Source organism: Ursus arctos, unplaced genomic scaffold (genome assembly GCF_023065955.2).
Source record: "Ursus arctos isolate Adak ecotype North America unplaced genomic scaffold, UrsArc2.0 scaffold_24, whole genome shotgun sequence".
Classification (NCBI taxonomy): Eukaryota; Metazoa; Chordata; class Mammalia; order Carnivora; family Ursidae; genus Ursus; species Ursus arctos.
Window position 1 is genome coordinate 17207769 of NW_026622919.1, and position 25397 is coordinate 17233165.

Here is a 25397-nt window from a genome sequence, read left to right on the forward strand (position 1 = left end):
CTTCTCTGACCCCACATATAGCCTGGCTCCGAGGCGGCCCAGCCCTTGCACCTCACCCCGACCCTGCTGTCCAGTTACTGTTCTAGGAACAGAGTGGGTTCTCACTTCCCCTAAGTCCATGTCCCAGGGGGTGGGTTCGTGGTGCCTCAGCCGCTTGTGCTGTTGGGGAGCCCCGCTCTGAGGCACTGTTCCCCGGGGCTTTGCCCCCGCAGCTTGAGGAAACGGTTGCTCACCCAGCTGGCCACGTGGCTGAGCAAGCTCTCCAGGCCCGCAGTAGCCTGTTCAGAAAGCAAGAGCAAAGGGCAGCCCCTTTCCCTTCACATCAGTCCTTTCCTCCGCCTCGTGAGCTTTTGCACTGGAGATCCTGGGAGCCCGGCTCACTCGGCACCCGCTCTGCCTAGGTCCCCGCCGGGGAGAAGTTTCGTGAGGCGAGTCGGAGGAGGACTGTGCGGAGGCAGGGGAGCAGCGGATGATGCGGAGGGCGTTGTTGGTTTTGTTTCTGAAATCACAAAACAGCAGTTTTCCATTCTTACCACTGCCCCGGTAGCCTTGGGCATTCTCACGGGCAACCTGTCACACAGGTGTCTTTGTTTAAAACCTTCTAGGGTGTTGTCGGAATTCAGCAAAGCTCAGGTGAACTCTGTGCCAGCCAACGGACTGAGCGGAGAAGCGGAGATTGCCATGGGGCGGGCCTCACGCTCCCTCCCCGGCCCGGAGGCCAGCATGCCCAGCCTGTGTGATGTGCCCGCAGAGCCCCTCCCGGCCCAGGCATCCCCTGCGACTCAAGACGGGCACCGCCAGCAGGAGCCGCCCGCGCCGGCACCTGGCACCCTGGGCTTGCAGCAGTCAGGCACTGCCCACGCTGGCCCTTCGGGAAGCGCTTCGGCCCAACCGCCTGCCAGTCCTGTGCGAGAGGCGGCCAGAGCAGAGGGCCAGGGGAGCGGTCAGCAGAAGCCCCCGGAGGATGACGGAGCTGCGCGGAGCCTTGGGGTGTCCTCACCCACCAGTCCAGTGAGTGTGCACGCTTTTCAGGGGGCGGCCTTGGGGAAACGTCTCAGAGCTGGGGCAGGGTATCTCCGGCTCTTGACCCCAAGCGGTCTCTGCCTTCTCCTCATCAGCCCCTCATGTCTCTTGGCCAGTGTGAGCAAGGCACTGTGCCAGTCCCTTCCCATAGGTGTCTCTTGTCATCTCACGTCGACCCCGTGGAGATCATTCTCATCTGACTGTAGGCTCTGCTCTTAACCTCTGCTTCACCTCACTGAGCCTTGGTTTCCTCCTTAGCGCTTGTTATTTTTTTTTTTTTTAAGATTTTATTTATTTATTCGACAGAGAGAGAGACAGCCAGCGAGAGAGGGAACACAAGCAGGGGGAGTGGGAGAGGAAGAAGCAGGCTCATAGCAGAAGAGCCTGATGTGGGGCTCGATCCCAGATCGCCGGGATCACGCCCTGAGCCGAAGGCAGACGCCCAACCGCTGTGCCACCCAGGCGCCCCGCTTGTTATTTTTAAATTTGTATTTTCTAAAATATCAGGCTTTGAGAATACTCATCTTGCAACATGAACCAGACTTAGAACTAACTGTCCAATATGGCAGCCATGAGCCACATGTGGCTGCTGAATGAGCACTTAAAATGTGGCTAGTCCAAACTGAGATAAGCTGTGTAAAATAAACACTGGATTTTGAAGACTTAGTATGAAAAAAAGAATGTGAAATAGCTCAATAAATTTTTATTGATGACATGTTAAAATGAAAATATTTTTGATATATTGGGTTTAATATATTATCAAAATTAATTTCACCTGTTTCTTTTTACATTTTAAAAATGTGGCTAGTAGGACATTTAAAATGACACACGTGACTGGAATTCTATTTCCGTTAGGCAGTGCTGTTCTAATATAAGTCAGTCTACTTTGTTAATAACCCGAGGGAAGCCAGCCCTGGGAATCTTCTGGGCAGAGCCGTGGGTCAGAGGCTTGAGAACTATCGTCAAAGCTGTGGACCCAAGCTCTTTTGCCATTTCACATTTGTTCTTGTGTCATGAACAGCCCGGATCGGAAGTCGTATGCCCGTGTGCACATGGACACACAAAGCCCCAAGTTTATCCCAGCTGCTGTCTGGGGTTCATGTTGGGAGATAGTCTTGCTTTTTCAGCTCCATCCATGCGCATCTCTCATCTGGCCTATAGCTTCCAGATCCTATCCTCAGGATGGGGCCAAGGCCGTGAAATAGAATAGACACATACACACACACACACACACACACACACACACCCTTTTTTCTAACAGCTTTTTTGAGATATAACTCACATACAACATAATTCACCTAATCGAAGTGTGTAATTCCATTTTTTTCATATATTCGCAAAGTTGTGCAACTATCACTACAATCTAACTTGAAAACATTTTCATCCCCCATCAGAGAACCCCCTTGCCATTAGCTGTGACTCCCCATCCGACTCTCCTTCCCCTGGCCTCACTCCTCTCATCCCCTGGCAACGACTAATCTCCTTTGTCTATAGATTTGCTCTTCTGGATATTACATGAAAGTGGAATCATGTAATATGTAATCTTTTGTGACCGGCTTCTTCCAACTAACATATCATTTTCAGGATTCATCCCTGTTGTAGCCTGATCTGTACTTCAGCGAGTAATAATTCATTGTAGATTCCGTTGCATTAACACGTTACATTTTATTTTGTCCTTCATCAGTTGATAGACATTTGGTTTTTGCCCCATTTTTTGGCTATTACCAATAATACTGCAGAGAACATTCATGTACAAGTTTTTGGTGGATATATATTTTTAATTGTGTTGGGTGCATACCTAGCAGTAGAATTTCTGGGTCACATGGTAACTCTATATTTAACCTTTTGAGGAACTGCCAAACTGTTTTCCAAAGCAGCTACCCCATTTTATATTCCCACCAGCAGTGTTTTCCTCTACATCCTCACCAACAGATCTTATTGTCTCTGTAAAAATTGTTATTACAGCTATCCTAGGGGGTGAGGAGTAGTATCTCATTATGGTTTTGATTTGCTTTGCTTTAATGACTAATGATGTCAAGTATCATCTTTCTATGTGCCTTTTGGCCATTGTATATCTGCATTGGAGAAATGTCTACTCAAAACCTTGGCCCATTTTTAAATTGGATTTTTTTTATCTTTTTATTATTGAGTCATAATAGTTCTTTATATATTTTGGATTCTATACCCTTTTTAGATATGTAATCAGCAACTATTCTCTCCCATCCTGTGAGTTGTCTTTTCACTTTCTTGGTGGTATCATTTACAGCACAAATGTTTTCCATTTTGACATCGTCCAATTTATCTGGTTTTTTCTTTCGTCATTTGTGCTTTCGGTGTCGTATCTATGCCCATTTCCTAATTCAAGGTCACAAAGATTTGCTCTTATGTGTTCTTCTAAAACTTTTATAGTTTTAGCTCTTCTGTTTAGATCTATGATCCATTTTGAGTTGGTTTTTGTATATGGTGTAAGGATGGGGTCCAGCTTGATGCTTTTGCATATGGATAGCCAGTCGTACTAGCACCGTTTGTTAAAAAGACTATAATTTCTCCCTTTAGAAGGTTTTTGAGGAGTGATGTAAAGTGATCCTCAGTACACATCTCAGTGAATAATTATTACGTGATGTACAGTCTGTAACCACCACCCAGATTAAAATATAGACCCTTGGGTCCTGGGATCGAGCCCCTCATCAGGCTCCCTGCTCAGCGGGCACCCTGCTTCTCCCTCTCCCTCTGCCTGCCACTCACCCTGCCTGTGCTCTCTCTCTCTCTCAAATAAATAAAATCTTTTTAAAAATAACATTTTAAAAAACTAATAAATAAATAACATATAGACACTTTCCAGCCACCAGAACACTCTTTCCTGCCTTCTCCCATTGTTCCCCTGCAAAGGAAGCCTCCATCCTGACCTCTAGCCCCATAGATTCATTTTTCCTGTTGTTGAACTTCATTCATATCATTGGAATCATACAATATGTACTCTTGCTTCTTTCACTGAGCATTTGTCTGTGAGATTCACCTGTGCATTTAGCATGAGGCTGTGGTTTGTTCTTTTCCATTGTTCTGTAGTATTCCATTGTAAGACTGTATCCTAGTGCACCTATCCGTTCTCCTGCTAACAGACATTTGGGTTGTTTCCAGGTTTTGGCTATTACGACGAAAGCTGCTGTGAACAGTCTTGCACTGTCTTTCGGTGAACCTCTGTATTCATTTCTGTGGGTATATATCTAGGAATGGAATTGTCAGGTCATTGGGTAGGCATATGTTTACCTTTAGTAGATACTGCCAAGCATTTTCTAACAGGGCTTGTGCTGACTTGTACTCACACTAACAATACGCGAGCATTTTCATTGCTCTTTATCCTAGCCAGTGGTATCATCAGTCTTTTTACTTTTAGCCACTTTAAAAGGTTTGTAGTGGTATCTCACCATGGTTTTTTTTGTTTTTAAGATTTTATTTATTTGAGAGAGAGCACGTGAGCACGTGCTAGCCGGGTTGGGGGGGGCAGAGGGAGAGGGAGGGTCTTAAGCAGACTCCTCGGTGAGCGCAGAGCTGGATACCGGGCTCGATCCCAGGACCCTGAGATCGCAACCTCAGCTGAAACCTAGAGTCGGATGCTTAACCCCCTGCACCACCCAGTCGCCCCTCACTGTGGTTTTAATTTGCATTTCCCTGATGACCAAAGATTTTGATACCTTTTCGTTTCCTTATTGGCCAGTCCTCTTTTGGAAGTGTTTAAGTCATTGTTTCATTCTTAAATTGAGTTGTGTGTATTTTCCTGATTTATTTGTAGGGGCTCTTTATGTATTATGGATAGGTCTTTCATTGGAGAAAAAAATACATAGCATATATACATATAGCAAATGTCTTCTTTGAGTCTATGGCTTGCCTTTTAAATCTCTTAATGGTGTCTTTTATGGAATAGAAGTTCTTGGTTTTAATGATCTTCAATTTATCGATCTCTCTGTGGTTAATATGTTTTGTGTCTATTTTTAAAACTCTTCGTCTACCCAAAGCTGTGAGGCTCTGAAAACCCGTGTATTTTCATCTAGAGGCTTTACTGTTTTACCTTTTGCAATTAGGTTTATGATCCCTCTGGGATAAATTTTTGTGTATGGTGTGAGGTAGGAGTCAAAAGTCCTATTTTTCCATATGAATATATGATGGACCAACACCATTTATTGACTGACTTTATAAATCATGTCACTGTATAAGTGAGGGTCACATTCTTCATTTTTACTATCCTGAAGATTGCATCAGGGCCCAGAATATCACAGAATATCACAGGGTCAAGTTATGAGCAGATGACTGTCACCACACTCTGATCAGCGAAGAAGAAAGGCTCCGCAGCCCCTGGCTTGAGCTGGCAGCAGAGGGCTGTCCCTAGGGTGTATGGCTGTGTGCCCCAGCAGGGCTCCACAGAGTGGCATTTACCAAGTTGAGTTCACTCCTGTCCAGGATCTGACTTGTCTTGCATTGGCTCAGACATCCTGTCTTGCCGGGGTCTGAGAGCTAATGGGACAGGGCAGCTTGTCACCCAAACTCCTCCTCTGCTCACCAAGTGTTGACTCTGTGGCCTCCTTGCAGCTTCTGACAAAACAAGCTCCTTCCAGCCCCAGGCTTTTCCATTGGCTGTTCCATCTGCCAGGACCCTTGCCTGGCTTGCTCGTTTTCCTCGCCTTTGTCTCTGCCTTTCCTGAGCACCCTGCCTCACAAAGTACCGTCCCCAGAGACTCCCTTTCCCATTTGCCTGCTTTACTTTGTTTGTAACACTCATCACCGTGTGAAATAATATTGTCTCTCAGTTTGTCTACTTGTTTATTTTCTGACTCTGGACTTGAATATCAGCTCCATGATATGAAAGAACGTGTCTGCTCCCTTCTGTAATGTTAGCTCCGAGCACTGTACCTGGGAGAGTAGAGGCATAATTAATAGTTCTCGAACTCTCCAGAGATTCTCGAGATGCTAACTTGTAAGTTTACACTGAGAAGTTCGCCATCAAGTGCTTGGGGTGGGCAGGTTGGTCTGACCAGGGTAGGCTCTGCCTCCCTGCAGGCCTCACGGGAGTCGAGTTGCTCAGAGTCACAGGACCCACTCAGTAGATAGCCTCTGGGCCCTGCTGTGCAGCCCGCCTGCTCGCGCTGGCCCGGTGGACCGCCAGCCTTTGGACAGGGTGGTGCCCTGCCCTGTGTGTCACCTCTGTAGTTCTCTTCTTTCTGTGCTTCTGGCACTTAGTCACTGCTATTTATTTGACACTTGGGTGGCATGGGGTGGACAGTGCAGGGAGTAGAGGGTGATCACTGTCAAGTTGTATAACCATGAGAGCCACTCAGTCTTTCTTTAAAAAAAAAAAAAAAAAAACATTATTTTAAATTCACTCAACACAAAGGCTCTGCTCTGGGCCAAGCACCATGCTTGGTACAGTGATGGAACAGGATGGAAAAGGGCCCTGCTCCTTGGGGACAGACACTGGATTAGACAAGACGTTACTCATGTCATAATTACGCTGGTGACAAGTACTGGGAAGGAAAGGAGCAGGCCATGGGGGAGCTAAGGGGACTTTTATTTGTGGAGTCTGGGGGGTTGTGAATTGATTTCTCAGTTTCACTCCAGAGGAGAGTTTGAATTCTAAAACTTCATCCTAATCACTGCCCGCATGTGGTCCCCTCATCACCGCCTACGGCATGTGGTCCCCTCCCCCAGACAGGAGTACAGGCAAAATCTCTTTGCCTGATGTAATGAGGATAGACTGGACAAAAAGCGCTTTTTCTGAAAACAGTGCAGACACCTAGTGTCTCACTCCTCAGCTAGACTCCCCTCTGAGACTCAGCTGTTGTTTACAGCATCCTGTACCTTTAGTATCTCTGACTTGGGTTCCTAGCGGCAGGCGCTGCTCTGGCTTAGACCCTTGGTCGGTGGTGGTTTCCCCTATTGTTAAAGGGGCAGGGAACTGGCCAGATGTGGGGCCTTGGGTGAGCAGAAGGTAGGAAGGTAGTAGGAAAGGGGAGGGAGAAGGGCAACAGTGGTGCCCTCTGCCCTCCCCACTTCATGGAGGGGGGCTGGAGCTCCGTCCAGGCCTGTGCACAAAAGCTCCAAGGACCCAGTGTTCCCACTGTTTTGTCTCTATTGCCTAAGAGAACAAAAGATTTTCTCTGGAGTATCATTTCCTGGTGGCTGACCTGCGGCCACTGGACTGTGTCTGAACATTTCCTAGTAGTCTCCTTCGCCTCCTCGGAGAGAGAAGCCCTCACCAATGAACGTACATCACCTCACAATTCACGTTTGTCTCCTTCCTTCCAGTCCCCTTGCCCCACGCTACTTATTTCATACTAAAGACATTTGGATAGTCAAGATTTAGTCCCTCATCTGTTATAACGCTGTGCCAGACATAAAGAAAAAGGAAAAATTGCAAATGGCTTTATGGGTGCTAGGCTGGGGGTAGACAAAGAATGCCATGGGAAGCCAGAGGGGTCCCTGACCCAGCTGGGATGCGGGAGGAGTGTAGACTGGGGAATAGTAAGGAAAGCTTCCAGGAGGAGGCGATGGACGACCCCGGAGCTGAGGCTTAGGGAATAGTGGTCTCTCCCGTTGGAGCCATTAGCTGGGGCTGGGAGGCCACAAGACTTTGCAGGTATGTACACCAGGCTGTGTGAGGCTCCTCCTGTCCGTTTTCCTCAGGGAGCTCCCCTGGGTCTCTGTGGCCTAGGCAGGCTTTGTTCCGAACCCTGTGTGGTAGATGGTCCTCAGGTCGCCACCCTGATTGACACGTTGTTCTGTCATTGGCAGGAGGAAGCACCTGCTAATTCTGAGGGGTTTGGGAGGAAGCCCTGGAGGCCCAGCATTGTGAGGCCCCCACACTTCTGACTCAGAGCTCTCCACTCTTAGCTTAAGGATCCATATAGCATCAGAATGGATTAAACCAGCCAAACTGACCCTTCTAGAGCAGTCCCAGCCCTGCTCCCCTTCCTTGTCTCTGGGAGCAGGGAGGGCAATCTGATTTAGGGGTTGGAAATAACAACTTCAGGGTGAGGTTAGTGACACTTAACAAAACAGTTGGGCTGGGCCCACCCCTTGTGTGAGTCATTTCCTCTGTATAGACAGCCACTTAGGGCAGTCCAACCAGCTTCTTGCCTCTGCCCGCCCATGCTTAGGCACAGAAAGGCAGGGAGTCCTTGAAATAATGAAGAAAAAAAAAAAAAGCTAAAATCCATTCCCACAATCCCCTGACCCCAGACCCATCCCACCTCTCCCAGCCAGCGAGCAACTTCAGGCTCGGACAGCAACAGAAGGGAAGGGGCAGGGCCTGGCTGCCTGGGGCTTCAGGGGCCTGCTTAGAAGTGAGGAGCCCCAGCAGAGGTGGCCAGTGAGGACTCTGGGTCCTGCTCACCCATGCCTCCTTCATCTCAAGCCCTGTAAGCAGGGCTGAAAAATTCTACAGCCCTTCAACAACTGGTGCTGGGATAACGGGATATCCACATGCAAAAGAATAAAGGTGGACTCCTTCCTCACACCATACACACAAATTAATTGAAAATAGATTGTAGACCTAAATGTAAGAGCTAAAACTATAAAGCTTTTAGCAGAAAACATAGGAGCAAATCTTTGCAACCTTGGCTTAGACAGTGGCATCTTACATATAACACCCAAGGCAGAAACAAAAGAAAAAATAGATACATTGGACTTAAGCAGAATTTTAAAATTTCGTGCCTCAAAGGGCACCACCAAGAAAGTGAAAAGACAGCTCCCAGAATTGGAGAAATTAGTTGCAAACCATGTATATTGTATGGGCCTAGTATCCCCTGTATCCTAGAGTATATAAAGAACCGTTACAATTTGTATTTGTTTCCTAAGGCCTCTGTAATGAAGTACCATAAACTCAATAGCTCAAAACAACAGAAATGCGTTCTCTGATAGTCCTGGAAGCTAGAAGTCCCAGATCCAGATGTTGGCAGGAATCTTCTGGAGGTCCTGAGAAAGAATCTGTTCTGCGCCCTTCTCTCAGCTCGGGGTTGCCAGCAATCCTTGGTGTTCCTTGGCTCGAAGACCCATCACTCCAAGCTCTGCCTCTGTCATCATGTGGCTTTCTCGCTCTGTGTCTGTCTTCACTTGGATTCTTCTGTGTGTGTGTGTGTGTGTGTGTGTGTGTGTGTGTCTTTTCTCCTCTTATAAGAACACCGATCACATTGGATGAAGGACTCACCCTCCCCTCGCATGACCTCATCTTAACTAATTACATCTGCAACAACCCCACTTCCAAAGAAGGTCACGTCCTGAGATCCTGAGGGTTGGGGTTTTAACATATCTTTGTGGGGGACACAATTCAGCCTATACCACAAGAACAAAAAGACAAACCAATTTAAGGATGGGTAAAAGATTTGAATAGATATTTCTCCAAAGAGCAAGACCGATGTCCACAAAGCACAAGAAAGGTTGCTGTGTCATTAGACATTGGGAAGGTTGCAAACCCAAACCACAAGATGGTACTTCACACCCATCGGGATGGCTGTCAGCAGACAGACAGATGGCAAAAAAATGGTGGAGAGGATGCGGAGAAATTGGAAAACAATTTGGAAATTCCTCAGAAAGTTAGACATAATTACCATATGACCCGCCCGTTCCACTCGCAGGTATGTGCCCAAGGAAATGGAAAACATACATCCACACAAAATCTCGGACATGAATGTTCACAGCAGCATTATTCAAAACTGCCAAAAGGGGAAACAGCCCCAATGCCTGTCAGCTAGTGAACACAGAAACAGTGTGGTACGTCCGCACCTTGGGTTACCATCTAGTGATGAAGAGGAATGAAGTACTCACAGCTGCTGTAACGTGGACAGACCTTGAAAAACATGGTGCTAAGGGGAAGAAGGCAGAGTGTGTAACACACAAAGACCATGTGTTAGAAGATTCCGTTTATATGAAATGTCCAGATGGACAAATCTATGGAAACAGAAAGTAGATTATTGCTTGCCCAGAACCGGCGCAGTTGAGGGGAAATGGGGAGTGACCGCTCATGGGCACGGGCTTTCTTTCTGGAGTCGTGAAACGTTCTAAACTTAGATTGTGGTGATGGTTGCACAACTCGGTGAACACACTGAAACTGTTAAACCATACACTTGAAGTGGGTTAATTCAGTGATAGGTGAATTGTGTCTCAGTAAAGATGTTCGTAAAAAGCTTCAAAAACAACCTCTGGGGGCGCCTGGGGGGCTCAGTCGATGAAGCGTCTGCCTTCGGCTCGGGTCGTGATCTCAGGGTCCTGGGATCGAGCCCCGCATCGGGCTCCCTGCTCCGCTGGGAGTCTGCTTACCCTCTGCCCCTCACCTCCACTCATGCTTTCTCTCTCTCTCTCTCTCAAATGAATAAATTTAAAAATCTTTAAAAAAGAAAGAAACAAACCTGTCTTCACTCCTTTCCCACTAGAAAAGCAAGAGCTGGATCTCCGAGGACGACTTCTACCGGCCTCCCCAGGAGCCGCCCCCAGAGAGCCCCTCAGAACGCTCCGTGGCTTCTTCCGGAGGGACGCCAGAATCGAGGCCTGGTCTCGTCCGGCATTTTTCTCAAGGACCAAGAAAAAGCTTCTCCACGGGGGCCTTAGACAAAGCCTGTGTGCCTTCCCCAGGAGGCAGGAAGAGCAGGGCAGCCGCGGCGCCGGAGCATCAGCCCTTCCGGGTGGTGCACCGCCGGCAGATGGGTAGGCGGCCGCGGGCTTCCGGCGACCTCGCCGTGCAGGGCCGGGCCCCCAGAGACGGGGGCTGACGGCCTGCGGGGCGTGTCTTCTCACAGGCGGCACCTCCGCCCCACGTGTAATAAGGAGCACCCTTGCGGAGTAATTCAGGAAACCATTTTAGGAAAAGTACTGTATTTTCTCATAAAATCTCAACAAGATAATGCTCAAAAACCTGTTTCATATGTTGAAATATTGAAACTTTTTCCCTGAAGTCATATGATATTACAAAACCCAGGGTTCTCCCTGGAGCCCAGAGCAAACCCTGCCTCTCGAAGGCATTTCAATGTCCCTTCCCAAGGCCTTTATCTTGGATGGTTTGTCGAACACTCTGGTGGAGTGTATCAGCTCTGCTATCTGGTTAGCGTCCTCTCTGTGCTGTTTACAGTCAGGCCAACTCGATTTCCATGCCCTGTGAAATTCTAGAAGGCGGTCAGTAACCATAACCTAATTTTTCCATAACCCCCATAAGCAAAAAAGTATGCCCTGGAGTCGCTCTCTTTCTCGTTTCATTTTGTGTCTGCAGTGACCCAGCAAACAATTCTGGCCAGGTTCCTAGCTTGGAGAGTATGGGTAGAGCACTGGTCTCCGTATTGGCTTCTCTTTGCTTTTTCTTTAAGTCCACGTGGTGATTGTAACCATGCCAGAGAAGGTATGCTTCATGCCTAGGCCGTCAGGTTCCCTGAAGAGTAGGAAGACCTCACACAATTGTTTGCAGTCTCCAAGGCTAGTCCAGGCTGGAAGAGAGAACAGCGTGTCCTTTGGACCCCCGGTTGGTGGCAGACCCCTACGAAACGGGGAGAGCTGAGCAGTGTGTGGTAGTTAGGCAGGCGCTCATTTAGCAGTTAGCTATCTGTGAGGTGCCAGACTGTTCTAGGTGCTGGGGACACAGCAGGAAGCAAAACAAAGTCTCTGTCTTCACCAACTTATATCCTAGTGCACGAGGCAGGAAATAAGATGATTCACAAGTAAATGTATAGTACGGGCCAGTGATGATCATTGCGATGGAGAGCAGTAAATTGGGGAGTACCAAGGTGGGGAGCGTACTATTTCATATGGCCAAGGAAGCCGTCACAAATAAGGTGGCTTTGAGGAGATGTGAAGGGAGGGAGGGAGGAAGGCGCGAGGCGACCCTTGTGTCTCAAGCAGGGGAGCAAATGCAAAGCCCCTGCACTGGGCACGTGTCTGGGACACCGAGGAGATGGGGAAGGGGTGGTTAGAGATGAGGGCAGAGTGACGGAGGGCCTCGCAGGCCACACAAGGGGTGTTAGCTTTCGTTCTGAGCAAGATGGCAGCCATCGCAGGGTTTGGAGCAGAGGGACGTGATCTGACTTCCTTTAAATGAGGAGTCATCCTGGCTCATACGTTGAAGGACCTCAGAGAGAGAGAGCAGCCAGGAGGCTCTCACCATCAGCCAGGCCAGGGGCGACAGCCAGCTGAGCCCATGTGGTAACGGTGGAGGTGGTGAGAAGCAGGGTGTTCTGGATGTGCCAGTGGGATATGCAGGTGGGCTGGATGTGGGGTGTGGAAGAAAGGATAACTCCAAGGTTTTTAGCCGAGCAGCTGGAAGGTAACAGTGTGCCACTTCTGAGATGAGGAATGTTGGGAGAGAAGCTGGTTTGCAGTGGGAGGATCAGGAATTCATTTTCGGGCCTGTCAGCTTTGAGGTGCTTATTAGATACTAGTACACGGAGCAGGTGGAGATCTGAATCTGAGGTTCAGGGTCGGGGTCAGGCCACAGATAAAAACTGGGGCCTTATTGGCATAAAGTCCTGCAAGTGGGCAAGACCAGGTAGGAGTGGGTGTCGATGGAGGGGAGGACCCAGGACTGAGCTCTGGGGTCCTCCGGTGTTGCGATGTCAGGGAGAGAAGGAGGAGCGAGCCCAGGGGACAGAAGAGTGGCCCGTTAGGGCGGAGGAGGACCCAGAGTGTCGTCTCCGCAGCCAGGGGAAGGAGGGGTGGCTCAGCTGTATCCAGTGGTGCCGGCGGGTCTGGCCCGATGGGGACCAAGGATTAGCCTTTGGATTTGGTGACAAGGAGGGTATGGGGCTTTCTAAGTAGTTTCAGTGGAAGGAGGGGACAGAAGCCTGACTGAAATGGGAGCAGGGGAACTAGAGACAGTTTTGATACCGCCTCGGGGTTTTCTGTAAAGGGGGACGGAGGAACAGGGTGGTAATTAGAGATGTGAGTGCCATCAAGAAAGCTATTTTTAAAGAGTGCAGAAATAACAGCATGTTTGTGTGCCGGCGGGAATGATCCAGGAGGGAAGGGAGAAAGCAGTGACATGGGAAAAGGAGGGAGGGTTGTTGGAGAGACGTCCTTGTCCTTGAGTAGCTAGGGGGAGGGGTCCCCTGCGCAAACAGAGGGGTTGGCCTCAGACTGAGCCGTCAGTTCGTCAGTTCGTCCCTGGTGACAAGGGGGAGGTCAGACTGTGGGCACAGATGCCGTAGTGAGCGGTCTGTGGAGGTAATCTTTTGAGTGCTTTGTCTCAGTAAAATTCAGGAACAAGGTCAACAGCAGAGGGTGAGGATGGGATGAAGGCAACTCAGAAACTATACTCATGGCAGTCGCTGTCCACACCCACCGCAGGGCCTCAGGAGGTGGAGGGATGGCCCACCATCTAAACTGCCTCTTTCTGCCCCCAGGACTGTCCAACCCATTCCGGGGTCTCATGAAGCTGGGCACCGTGGAGCGCCGGGGGGCCATGGGCATTTGGAAGGAGTTCTTCTGCGAGCTGTCCCCTCTGGAGTTCCGCCTCTACCTGAACACCGAGGAGCGCACCTGCGTGGAGACGTGCTCGCTGCTGCGCTGCGAGTCTGTGGGGCCAGCACACAGCGATGGCCGCTTCGAGCTGGTCTTCTCCGGCAGGAAGCTGGCCCTGCGGGCCTCCTCCCAGGACGAAGCGGAGGACTGGCTGGACCGGGTGCGGGAGGCCCTGCAGAAGTGCCGGCCCCAGCAGGAGGATGAGTGGGTGAACATCCAATACCCAGAGCAGCCTGACGACCCCCCAGATGTCCCCCAGAGTGGCCTTCCCTCCCCGCCAGACCTGCTTCCCGAGCCCGAAACCCTCCAGGGCACACAGTTCTGTTGGTCCTCTGCCCAGGTTCCCGAGCCAGATGCTATCAAAGAATCCCTTCTGTACCTGTACATGGACAGGACCTGGGTGCCCTATATTTTTTCCCTCTCCTTGGAGTCCCTGAAATGCTTCCGAGTGAGAAACAACGAGAAGATGTTAAGTGACAGCCATGGAATTGAGACCATCCGAGACATCCTGCCAGACACGAGCCTTGGGGGCCCCTCCTTCTTCAAAATCATCACAGCCAAGGCCGTCCTGAAGCTGCAGGCCGGGAGCGCCGAGGAGGCCGCCCTGTGGAGGGATCTGGTGCGCAAGGTCCTGGCGTCCTACTTGGAGACGGCCGAGGAGGCCGTGACCCTGGGCGGGAGTCTGGATGAAAACTGTCAGGAGGTGCTGAAGTTCGCCACACGGGAGAACGGCTTCCTCCTGCAGTACCTGGCGGCCATCCCCACGGAGAAAGGCCTGGACTCCCAGGGCTGCTTCTGTGCAGGTGCCCACTCGCTGTCCCACCGCCCCCAGCATGTCCGCCTCCCTCTGCCTCGGGTGGGGTTCCTGATGTAGGCTCTCTGCCCTTTCCTGGCTCCCTGCGCGTGCCCCCATGCCACCCCGGCATTATGGCAGCACATAGCCCCTGCCTTTCCCCAGCAGCCACAGGGGCCAGCACCCCGGCCGGGGGTCGGCCCGCGGGGGTGGCAGCTCTGCTGGGTGCTGCTCTCTGCTCAGGGAGCTCCATCCAGGGAGCTGTGCGCTCCACCCCCTGCGTTGTCACATTATCATAGTGCTGGAGCAGGGCCGCGGCGCCCTTCCAAAGATCTCTGCATGCTTTTGCAAGTGCACGCGGTCTTTCTCAGTCACAAAAGTGGGCTCGTAGGACTCAGGGCTGTGCAATAGAACTTTCTCTGATGATAAAAATATGCGAGATCTCTGCTGTCCAGTATGGTAACTACAAGCCACGCGTGGCTCCCGAGTACTCCAGATGTAGCCAGTGTAGCTGGAGGAACTGAATTTGTCGGTTTAACATACAGGTATTTAAATTGAAAGGGGTACCTGCGGCTTGTGGCCGCTGCTGGAGACAGCACAGCTATCTCTGTTGTTCTGCAGCTTCTTTTTTTCCTGCTTCAGAATGTATTACGGATGTTATTCCAAGTCCGTACACCTGTTATATCATTACTGTCATCAGACCTGATTCTTCTGCCGGGGGGTGGGGGGGTCACTGAGCCAGCTGCTTTATTTGGGTAATTTCATTGATTCCTCACAGTACCTGTCCCGAGGTGGAGCCCGATGAGGACCTTGCCGGTCCTCGGACCTGGCTAGAGCTAGGCCCTCTCCACTCCCTTGCTTTTCGAGGCTGTGAGATAGTCCACGGATTACTTTCCTTTTTCAGTGCTTCTCCCCAATCCAGACACCCATTTCCGTCCCCTTGGGTGCTCCCAGCGAACTGTGAGGACTTTGCCCTGCCACAGAGCACCGCAGCAGGAGACATGGCTACGGGGTGTCTGAGGGCTGTCGGCTAGAGCCTGTGGGACTAGAGAGGGAAAATCCACTTCGGGCATCTGGAAGGAAGTGGTCTGCGGTTTTCTTCCTGCAGAAACATGTTCAAGTCCCTGCTCACCCCCTTCCTCCGCCAACCCCTAACACTCACACTTTGCACCTTCAGCCTGTGGGTGTTGCGGTCAGGGAGGAGGCCAGGCCCCCAAGGCCTGTGAGGAGGGTCCCCCAGTGGGTGTGAATGCTGGCGGGGGGGCAGCTCTCGCTGCGCCTGTCACCTGCCAGCCCCTGGGCCGAGACTGAATCTGGGGAGCCTGGGCTTCCTTCCTGCTTCAAGCACAGCTCCGTGGCCAAGCTCACACCCACAGCTGACATTTGGCTGTATTCATAGTGTGCAAGGCACTTTCAAAATCTCCTCTCATTTAAACTTCGTAATCGCCCCACAGAAGAGCAAGTTAACAGCTGAATTTTACAGACACCACGATGGAACCTTGCAAAAATTCAGTGAAAGTTAGGATGAGGCAGCTAGGAAGCAGAAGAGCTGGCCCTTCTCGTCTCAAGGCCAGAGGGACTCTTTCCCCTGGCCCTGTAGGAGGCAGGCATGTGCTCAGGATCGGAGCCAGGCCTTTGCTTTGCCCTGGGCATACCCCGCTCTGCTTCTCACTGCCTGCCGCTCCAGAGGGACCTCTAGCAGAGGGGCTGAAGCTGGACCCTGCCCCACTGTCCCGAGGTATCGGGCATCTCTGACTCCGAGCTGGCACCAGGCAATGTCCAGACTGCCCCTGCCTCGGCCGGCTCACCCACCCACTCCCTGTGGCCGGCTCCAGGTCCCCAGCTCCTACCCTGCTGACTGAGGCCCAGACTTGGTCGCTTCCATTTCTGGGCCCCAGTGGAAGGGTAGACCTTCAGGAGGTTGGCATGGGTGAGCAAGCAGGGGGAACATTGAACACAGGTGGCTAGGTAGAAGCGGGTGTGGGCGCTAGCAGACACCCAGCCCCAGGCCAGTGCCCAGCTGTGCCATGTCGTCATCCTGTGACTGGGCCGGTCCCCTCAGCTGTGAAATGGTAACAATGGTTAACAGGGTTCTGTGGTAAACACAAATGGGGTTGTTTCTGAGCGGTGTGCTATGAGTAAGGGTTGTTTTATCTTTGTATCCTTTTTAATCTAGCCCTTCCTTAAAGAGCAGGTCCTTGTGCTTAGTAACTTCTGCGCTGATCGCAGACTCTGGCCCCACCACTGCTCACTCTCGCACCATCCTTTTCCCCAGGCTGCTCCCGACAGATTGGCTTCTCGTTTGTACGACCCAAGCTTTGTGCCTTCTCTGGCCTCTATTACTGTGACATCTGCCACCAAGACGATGCCTCGGTGATTCCGGCCAGGATCATTCACAACTGGGACCTCACTAAGCGCCCGGTAAGCCTTGAGGCCAGCCTGTTGTGGCCACACAGGGCTGCTGAGTGACAGGTCTTCTTTGCTGCTGCTCTTCATCTGTGTGGCGGAGTTTGGCTCTAGGGAAGCCCGGGTCACTGGTTCAGGCCCCATGATGGGGGAGAGCCAACCAAGAAAAAAACGTGGTGGTCTATAGCCCCTGGGCAGAGCTCTGTCGGTGCCTGCCTTGGTCCTCAGCTGGAGGTCTGAGGATCGTTTTCTGCAGCTCCCCATGGCTACAGACTAAACTGTGTAAGGCACCAGCAACCAGATAGATAAATACATAGATACACAGATACATAGATAGAGATAGGTAGATAAGGTAGGATGATTAGGATAGACTAGATATATAGATGGACGGTGGATGGGTGGATGGATGTGGATGGGTGGGTGGGTGGATATGGGTGGATGTGGATGGATAGATGGGTGCGTGGATGTGGGTGGATGTGGATGGGTAGATGGGTGTAGATGGGTGGGTGGGTGGATGTGGGTGGGTAGATGGGTGTAGATGGGTGGGTGTAGATGGGTGGGTGGATGGGTGTAGATGGGTGGGTGGGTGGATGTGGGTGGGTGGGTGGATGTGGGTGGGTAGATGGATGTAGATGGGTGGGTGTAGATGGGTGGGTGGATGGGTGGGCTCACAACCAGTTGTACTTCCCCCTGGAGCATCAGCCTTCTCTGTGGATCTGTTTACACACATTTGTAAAGTTGGGATCATACTGGACTCACACTGCTTTATAATCTGCATTGTCCACTGAGTAGCAGTTAGTCTTCAGTGCTTTTTTATGTTCACCAAATGCTTTGGAATTAGATGTGTTCCAAGATCTTTCACTTTTCCTCTTCTCCACCTGAGCTTACCCACTTACCTAGCTGTGCTACCAGTAGCCAATATTTGACTTCAGTTTCCTCGTTGTAAAGAGGGATTAATAAATGTGTGCCCCAGGGCTGTGTGAGGACTAATGGGGACAGACCTGCCGTGTCGTAGAGCCCTGTGTTAGTGGCCTTTCTTTCTCCCGAGGCCTGTCACACCTTCGGCCCCTAATTCACTGGGTCAGGGCCTGCCTCAGGAGCACAAGCTTAGCTTTTCCCCAGAGGCACAGATTTCTGCTGAAGACAGAAGCACAAAGAAGAAGTTATTCACTTCTCTCGAGACCCAGGCCTGCTGGCCGCAGATGTGTCATCAGAGCACAGGGACTGTGACTGTCAGATTCAGTGCCACCCCATCCTCCACCTTGCTGGGGACCGGAACCCCCAGGACATTAGCTTCACTTTGGCTTTTTGGTCGGTTACCTTGTCCCCACTCCTGCCCCCCGTGGTATTTAACTAACTACATGTAGAATATTAAACCTCAGAACCACCACAAATGCAAATAATTCTTTGGCCATAAAACACACTCACTATTTACAACATGTGGACACTTGTTAAGCCATCTTCCTATTCATTGCTGTAATCCTCGTGCCACTTCCTTTTCCCATCGAGAAATGACAGTACTTTTCTTGGCATATCTGAGATCAGGAAATACCCAGTTCTCACTCTCTCAAAGACATGGCCTGGGAAAGACAGGAACATTCGAAATAGAAAGTGGCTGGCTCGTGGGTTAGGGGCCTTATTGTTCACTGTTACCACTGGCTGACCCACTTGTGCAAGGCCTGGCTGGCACTTGGCAGGATGTCAGCCCGGGACTGGGGCTCCTTTCTTGCCCGTCTCCTGCAAGCCCACAGGCCAGGAACAGTCCTGGGGCAGGAAGCTCCTGCCGGTCTGCGGCACTTGGCAGTTTTCAGCACACATTCCTGTGTGTGATTTCATCTGAGCCTCGCCCAAGGCCCGAAGCTGAGTCGTGGGAAGGGCTGGGCTGGGGGTAGAGATGAGCCATCTGAGCAGAGGCCCTGGGCCTTTGCTGCTCGGCTACCCACCGGCCGGGGGGCTGGCACTTCTGGGCTTTGGGAAATGGGGAAAGGAGTTGTCCATTGCTGGGGGAGGCAAGAGATGGCAGTGGAGCTGGATGACGGGAGGCTAGAGGCTCCCAAACCCCCAGTGCGACCATCTCCCGAGGGCCCCGTTGCATTCGCCACGCTTCAGAGGATAGCTGGGCCGCACGGGCACTCAGAGTCTGCAGGCAGCTCCCATTCCTGAGGATATGCTATGTGTTTTTAATCTAAACTCAAAATAATCCCGTAAGGGAGGTGCTTTTATTCTCCCCATTTTACAGGCAAGAAAACTGAGTCACGGAGAGGTTAAATAAGTGTCACAAGTTCACACTGCTAGGAAGTGGTAGAGCCAGGATTCAAATTCCATTCTGACTTGAAAGCCCGACTCCTAACCACTGCACAATGGCTGCTGGTGAAGAACATCTCAGCTCGTCCATCCTTCTTGTCACGGCGAGGAGGAGACTGAAGGGAGTGGGGCTTCTCGTTAGTTAGGGAGGCGGCCAAGTGTGCAGAGACCACACCTCAGTTTAGACCTGGGCTCCACTTTCTGCAGGTGGATTGGATGAGCCACTTTAGCTTCTGTGAGCCTCGATTTCTTCATCTATAAAATGGGGTTGTTGGCACCTTCCGCATTGGCTTGTCATAAGCATGAGGACAGGATGTGGCTGAGATCCTCAGCCCACCGTCTGGCACATAGTTGGTCCTCACTAAGTGGCTTTGGCACGAGGGGCAGGGCTGAGGGAGGAGCGCGCAACATCCTGTGAGTTGGGAGAGGCTGGGATTGATCGCTCACCTCCACACAGGGACTTGGGGGAGCCCTGGTTGGTGCTGCTGCCAAGAGCAGGGGGGCTCGGGAAACTTCATTAAGCTGTGTCTGATCTGTGGCTTCCTGCGGCTGGAGCCTGACTCAGACAGTCACCTGGTTCCTGAGGCGGCCCCGGGGCAGTGCCTGTTTCCGTGAGGCAGGAAAATGGGGGCTGGGCGGACAGGAAGGAGTGGGAAGGGTCTGTGGGCCCAGGGGGAGAGGGGCCGCGGCTGGTGCCGTGGAGGGGGAGTGGGTTTGGGCATGAGGTTACCTGGGTTCAGATGTTGACTTTAAGGAGCTATGGACTTAGGCCAGGTCCCTTCACCCCCAAGCCTCAGTTCTCTCATCTGTCAAATGAAGATGGTCCCCTTGGAGGGGGGGTGGCCAGGGAGTGAGTAGGTAAGACCGCGCCTGTCCCAGAGGCACTCCCCCAATGGCCATCCTGTCCCGTCCCCACTGTCTGGTGGGCTCCAGATCTGCCGGCAGGCCCTGAAGTTCCTGACGCAGATCCGGGTCCAGCCCCTCATCAACCTGCAGCTGGTGAACGCCTCGCTGTACGAGCACGTGGAGCAGATGCACGTTATCCGGAGGCGCCGGGAGCAGCTGAAGCTTCTGGGCGATTACCTGGGCCTGTGCCGAAGTGGGGCCCTGAAGGAGCTGAGCAAGAGGTGAGCATCCTGGACACACACGGACACACACTGACATGCACACAGCCGGCACCCACACAGGACGCCCTCTTGGGAGAAATGCCAGGGCTGGGCAGAAATCACCTTCCCACTCGGTTTGGGAAATGACCACATGCTTTGAGAGTGGCTTTTATTTGTCCATGGATTCATTCGTTCAACAAGTATTTACTGAGAACATTCTGAGTGCCCAGGTTTGTGGGCCACGGAGGTGGGCCAGTTAAGCAGATTGGGGAAGGGCAGAGCAGGGAGGACTTCCTGGAGGAACTGACAAATAAGGTGAGACCGAAGAATGAGCCGGAGTTTAGAAAGAAGGAGAGACTCAGGAGAGAATGATCCAGACAGAATGAAGAGTGTGCACAAGCCATGAACGAAGTCCCCATACATGGCAAGAACAGAGAACTGGGGGCGGGGGGGGGGTACCAGGAGGGAAGAGGGAAGTGTGGTAAGGAAGCTGGGAGGCAAGGGCGGTATTGCCGTAGCCCCTCCCTACCCAGCCCTCCCTCCGTGGCTGCTTTGCTGCTGTCCAGCACAGCATCCCTCCCAAAATCCTCAAAAGAGGGCAAGATCAGGGTGGGACCCTAAGGGTGCTCTTTGAGAAGCTTCTCAGCCCTGGAGCCTAGGGGCCTGCTCAGGGTTGGGAGGCGATGCTGTGCTGCAGCATGGACTTCGCATCTTTCTGGGCCCGTCATAAACACCTCCTCGTGCAGGCCACGGCCTCGGGGCTGGGCTCTCCTCCGGTCCTCAGGAGGGCAGACCCCAGGTGGAGGAGTGGGTGCCTACTGTCCTGTGGGCTTGTGGCTGGGTGTCTGGGGACTTGGAGCAGCTCAACAGCCCCTCCACATTCGCCCCTGCCCCCAGCCACTCCCCTGCACGGGTCTGGCACCGAGACCACCCCTCTGATGGGCCGCAGCTCTGAGCTCCTGGTTCGTGTTCTCCCGGGGCCGTTCCTGCATGGCTGCGTGGGGCCCGGGCAGTGCCCAGTACAGGTCCCCTGGGGCTCTCGAGGGGGCTGCTGCACAGAGCTCTCTCTGAGGCATAGGCTCCCAGAGCAGCCAGCTGGGCCCTGGTCTGCACAGGGCCTGAAAGGACAGAAAACCCTCTGGCGGCCACCACGAGGGACCCTCACAGGCTACTTCCCAGGGAGGGCTTGCCTGTCGTGATCATCATGTGCTCGTCCGCTGGGTGATCACCGGAGTGAATCTCACTTTCTGAGATTCTAGGACGCAAGGCTCCAGAGTCTGCCCTCCAGCCCCCCAACCCCCGATCAGGGTGGTGAAATCTGTCACCACCTTCTAGTCGAGGGGATCTTCTGCAGACCTGAGCAGACCAGGTGCCTGCAGGGTGGGTCCTGGGTGCTGGCCTCACTTCCCTGGCCCCACCTTGCTCAGATTGTGTGCTCTTCGGCCTTACTGACCTGTCTGGGCAGCCCTGCCTCTGTCTCCCTGACCCTGCAGTTCCCATACCTGGGCGGCAGCACTGCTGGCCTGCTGTGCAGCCTGCCAGCCTTCAAGAGAGCAAGGCCAGTGGAGGTCCCATTTTGGAAGCAGCATGGGGAAGATGAAAGAGCTCGGGAGCAGCCTCTGCCCGGCCTCAGACTTGCTGTGTGACTCAGAGAGGTTGGTTCACTTCTCTGAGCCTCAGCTTTCTTGTCTACAAAATGAGCCAGTAATCCCTGTGCTCATGCGGCCTTCTGGAGTTGTGGTGAGGGACTCGGAGTCTGGGGAAGGACACCGGCAGACAGATGGCCCTGGGTCAGCATGACTCGCACCGTGAGGGAAAGCACCTGACCCACCCTCGTCAGGGCCGGAGGGCCAAGAAAGCTCCCAGAAGAGGTGGCATCTGAGCCGAGGGTTTGCAGCATTTTCTTTTCTTCTTTTCGTTTCTTTAAAAAAAAAAAAAAAATGTTTCTTCTTTATAAAGATAGTCAATATTCAAACAGCATAAAAAAATCAAGCAGGAAGTTCTGATCACATCTCCTTTAATCCCACCACCATCAGTACTGTTAGAACATGCTTCTAGAACTCTGCCCTTACCCATGCACATAGTGAACTGGGATTTTGCAAAAGAACCAGGAGAATGGGGAAGGGAGGGCCCAGCTTTCCTGGCTCAAGGGGACCTGTGATGTGGAAGGGGACAGGAGTGTGGCTCACCAGGACCCTGGAGGGTTCGGTGCAGATGGGTCCTGGGTGTGGGGGCTAGACCTTGTGAAGGTGTTTTGATTAGATTTAGACCACTAAAGGTGTTGGGATTCATCCTGCCAGCAGTGGGGAGCCCTTTGAAGGGTTGTGAGCACAGGACTGTCAGCGTTCTCCAGGGTTTAAAAAAGGCCAGTTTAGGGGGTGCCCTCCTGGCTCAGTCAGTAGAGCATGCAACTCTTGATCTCAGGGTTGTGAGTTCGAGTCCCACGTTGGGTGTAGAGATTACTTAAACATAAAATATTTTAAAAAGAAAGTAAGCAAGTAAGAAGGTAAAAAGCCCAGTGGGGCAGCTATGGGGCCCAGGGGCTGGTGTAGTAATTAGCCCAGGGAAGTGAGCAAGCCAGGCCTGAGTCGGCCAGAGTGGAGGCCGAGGACCAGAATGGTTGAGAAGGAAGGGCAGGCCTTGAGTGTGAGCGGTGAAGTCAGGGAGGAGTCCCCTCTGCTAGTGGCAGCCCTCTGGCTGGGCCCTCTGCGAGAAAGGGGAGCCCCGGACAGGCCTGGACATGTCTCCAGGGGCCAGAGAAGCCCCAGAGCACCCTCTTGGCCCTTGGGAAGGAGCCATCCTAGAAACGCCCTGGAGGGGCAGAGGAGGCACCTGAGTTCAAAGGAGTCCCACAGCCTGGGCCTGGAACGCAGATCTGCCAGCCCTGCCGGCCCTGCCAGCGCCCTTTCCCGCCCCGTCACTGGCTGCAGGAGTGAAGGGACAGCCTCGCCTCTGTCTGCCACTCTCTTCCAGAGTGCCCTACAGATCTCTCGGGCCCCTTCCCCAGGGCACTCAGCCCCACACAGAAGAGGACAGAGAGGGGTCTACTGATTGTGGGGTGGAGAACGGAGTCCTGGAGCGGCCCTGGGGCATGGATTTCTCTCCTGATGGCAGGATGAGAAGTGGCATCTCACCCCGGGGCCAGTGCTCTGTCCCCTCCTGCTTGAACTGAGTGCTGTGGAGAAAGCACCTGCAAGGCCTCAGCGCGTGATGGGCCAGGGGACAGTGGCTCTCAGGAAGGCTCCCCATGGCCTCCATGATTGGGCAGAGGGCAGATGACAGAGACGACTTTCCATCCAGATGAGTCCCACCCTTCCTGCCATTTCAGGGACAGCCTGTGCACACACAACCCCCCCCCCCTGCATTTTCCTGGTGATAAATGGCGGCTTCCTGTTCCCAGAAAGCTGGAAGTTTACTGGGGAAACCAGCATGGTGGAACGAGCAGCCAGTCGGCAGTGTCCTCACCCCTCGTGGCACAGCGTGGCCTGCGGGCTGCTTGGTGGGGCTGGTCATCTCCGCTCCGGACTGCGTTCCCCCAGACCACGACTGAGGCCATAGGGTGGAGCATGGCCAAGCCCTCGTTCCGGATGCTCCGGGGCCTCCTTAGGCTCAAAGCATTCTCCCCAACCCCGGGACCCGCACCAGCACACATGGCAAGGACAGGCAGGTGGTGTCCCAGGGAGGTTTCTGCGGGTGTTTACTCTCCATCCCTCAGGACGGAACCCCTCGGATCTCTGCCCTTGCTGAGGCGGAAAGTAGAGACGACCTTGGTCTCTGTCTCCCCCGTGCCCCACCGCTCTGTGAAATGGGATCTGCCATACTTGGGCCCCGTCTCCGTGCCTCTCACATAGCACTGAAACCGGATGCTTCATGGCCCCTCAGCTGGGCCAGGGGCGACAGGAGGGCAGAGACCACATCCTATGTATTTCTGTCCCCAAGCACTGTCCCCGGTATGTGACGGTGGCAGTAGTGATAGCAGCTAACACCACCAGGCACTCACTGGGTGAGTGAGGGTGCAGGCCCCAGAGCCAGACTCCTGCAATCACACTCCAGCTCTGCTACTCACGAGCTGTGTGACTGCAGGCAAGTTCTTTAAACCTCTCTGGGCCTCTGTTCCCTCTTCCCAAAGGGGATTATAAGAGTACCGAGCTCACGGGACAGTGGAATGAGTTAATGGATAAAGGTCTGAGCCCAGTTCCTGGTACAAATGTTAGCTTTGGTCATCCTCCTCCTCCTCGTTATTATTTTTTAATAGACGTTTTATTTTTTATACCTTTAATTTCTTCTGCAATTGTGTCAGCTTTACTGACGTATACGTGACAAACTGTAAGGTGTTTACGGCGGACGTCGTCATGATCTGATGCGTGTACATACCCTGTGAGAGGGTTGCTCCATCTGGTTCATTCACATACCCATCCCTCCCTACTCACATACAGATTTTTGGTGAAAGCATTTAAGTTCTACTCTCTCAGCAAATTTCAGGTTTGCAATACAGTGTTGTCAACTATAGCTGATAATCACTCGTTGTTTACTGTGTGCTGGGCACTGTGCCAAATGCTTTAAATAAATTATTTAATCCGCAGAACATTTCTCAGGTGAGGAAGCTGGAGGCACAGAGAGGTTGAGTAATTTGCCCCAGGTCACCTGGAAGACCAGGTCCCCAGCCCAGGCGGCTGACAGGGCTCTTAGGGCCCGCCCTGCCAGGCATTCATACCCGGTTAGCAGCTGAAGGAATGGAAACAAACACAGGCTGGCCCAGCTCGGCGAAAGCCTTATAAAGAGCCTCTTGTGTTTGTTTGAAGGCTCAACCACAGGAATTACCTCTTGGAGTCCCCGCACAAGTACAGCGTTGCCGATCTCCAGCAGGTGAGGCTCCCGACCCCCGGACCTCTCTTAGGGGGACCTCCTTCCTGGAGAAATCAGAAAGGGGGATGCGGGAGGGGGGCTGCCGCTTTCCACCCCTTACACTGCGTGTCTCGCTGTCCCACGCTTCCCGGGCCGCCCGAGCGCCAGCCCCCAGCAAAGCCTGGGCCAGGAGCGCCCCAGCCCCTCCCCAGCCAGAGGGCAGAGGGAGGGGAGGCCCTGGGGTGAGAGCTGGGGACATTCCTTTCCTCGAGGGAGGGCACGTGGAGCTGGGTCTGTCAAGCCGGTTATCGCCCGTGACCTCTGCGTACGGGAGCTGGACAGCCGCATCGTTCGGCCTGATCCGGGGAGCTTTTCTTGCCCAAGTGGGAAGAGACTTCTTTGGGGGTGGGCGTTCTTCAGGCCGAGCGCCCAGA

The 25397-nt window shown here is 52.7% G+C and overlaps 1 protein-coding gene across 8 annotated transcripts in view; it reads left to right on the forward strand.

Annotated features, from left to right (window-relative positions):
• Positions 1-25397, forward strand: part of PLEKHM1 (pleckstrin homology and RUN domain containing M1) — a 46353-nt gene that overhangs the window by 17681 nt on the left and 3275 nt on the right. For all 8 annotated transcript variants that reach the window (XM_057317984.1, XM_026512586.4, XM_057317983.1 and 5 more), the window contains 6 exons: positions 606-1011; positions 10443-10713; positions 13392-14312; positions 16578-16723; positions 19946-20139; positions 24921-24984. In XM_057317984.1, coding sequence (XP_057173967.1) covers positions 606-1011; positions 10443-10713; positions 13392-14312; positions 16578-16723; positions 19946-20139; positions 24921-24984 — 2002 coding nt within the window. The remainder of the gene's footprint in view (positions 1-605; positions 1012-10442; positions 10714-13391; positions 14313-16577; positions 16724-19945; positions 20140-24920; positions 24985-25397) is intronic.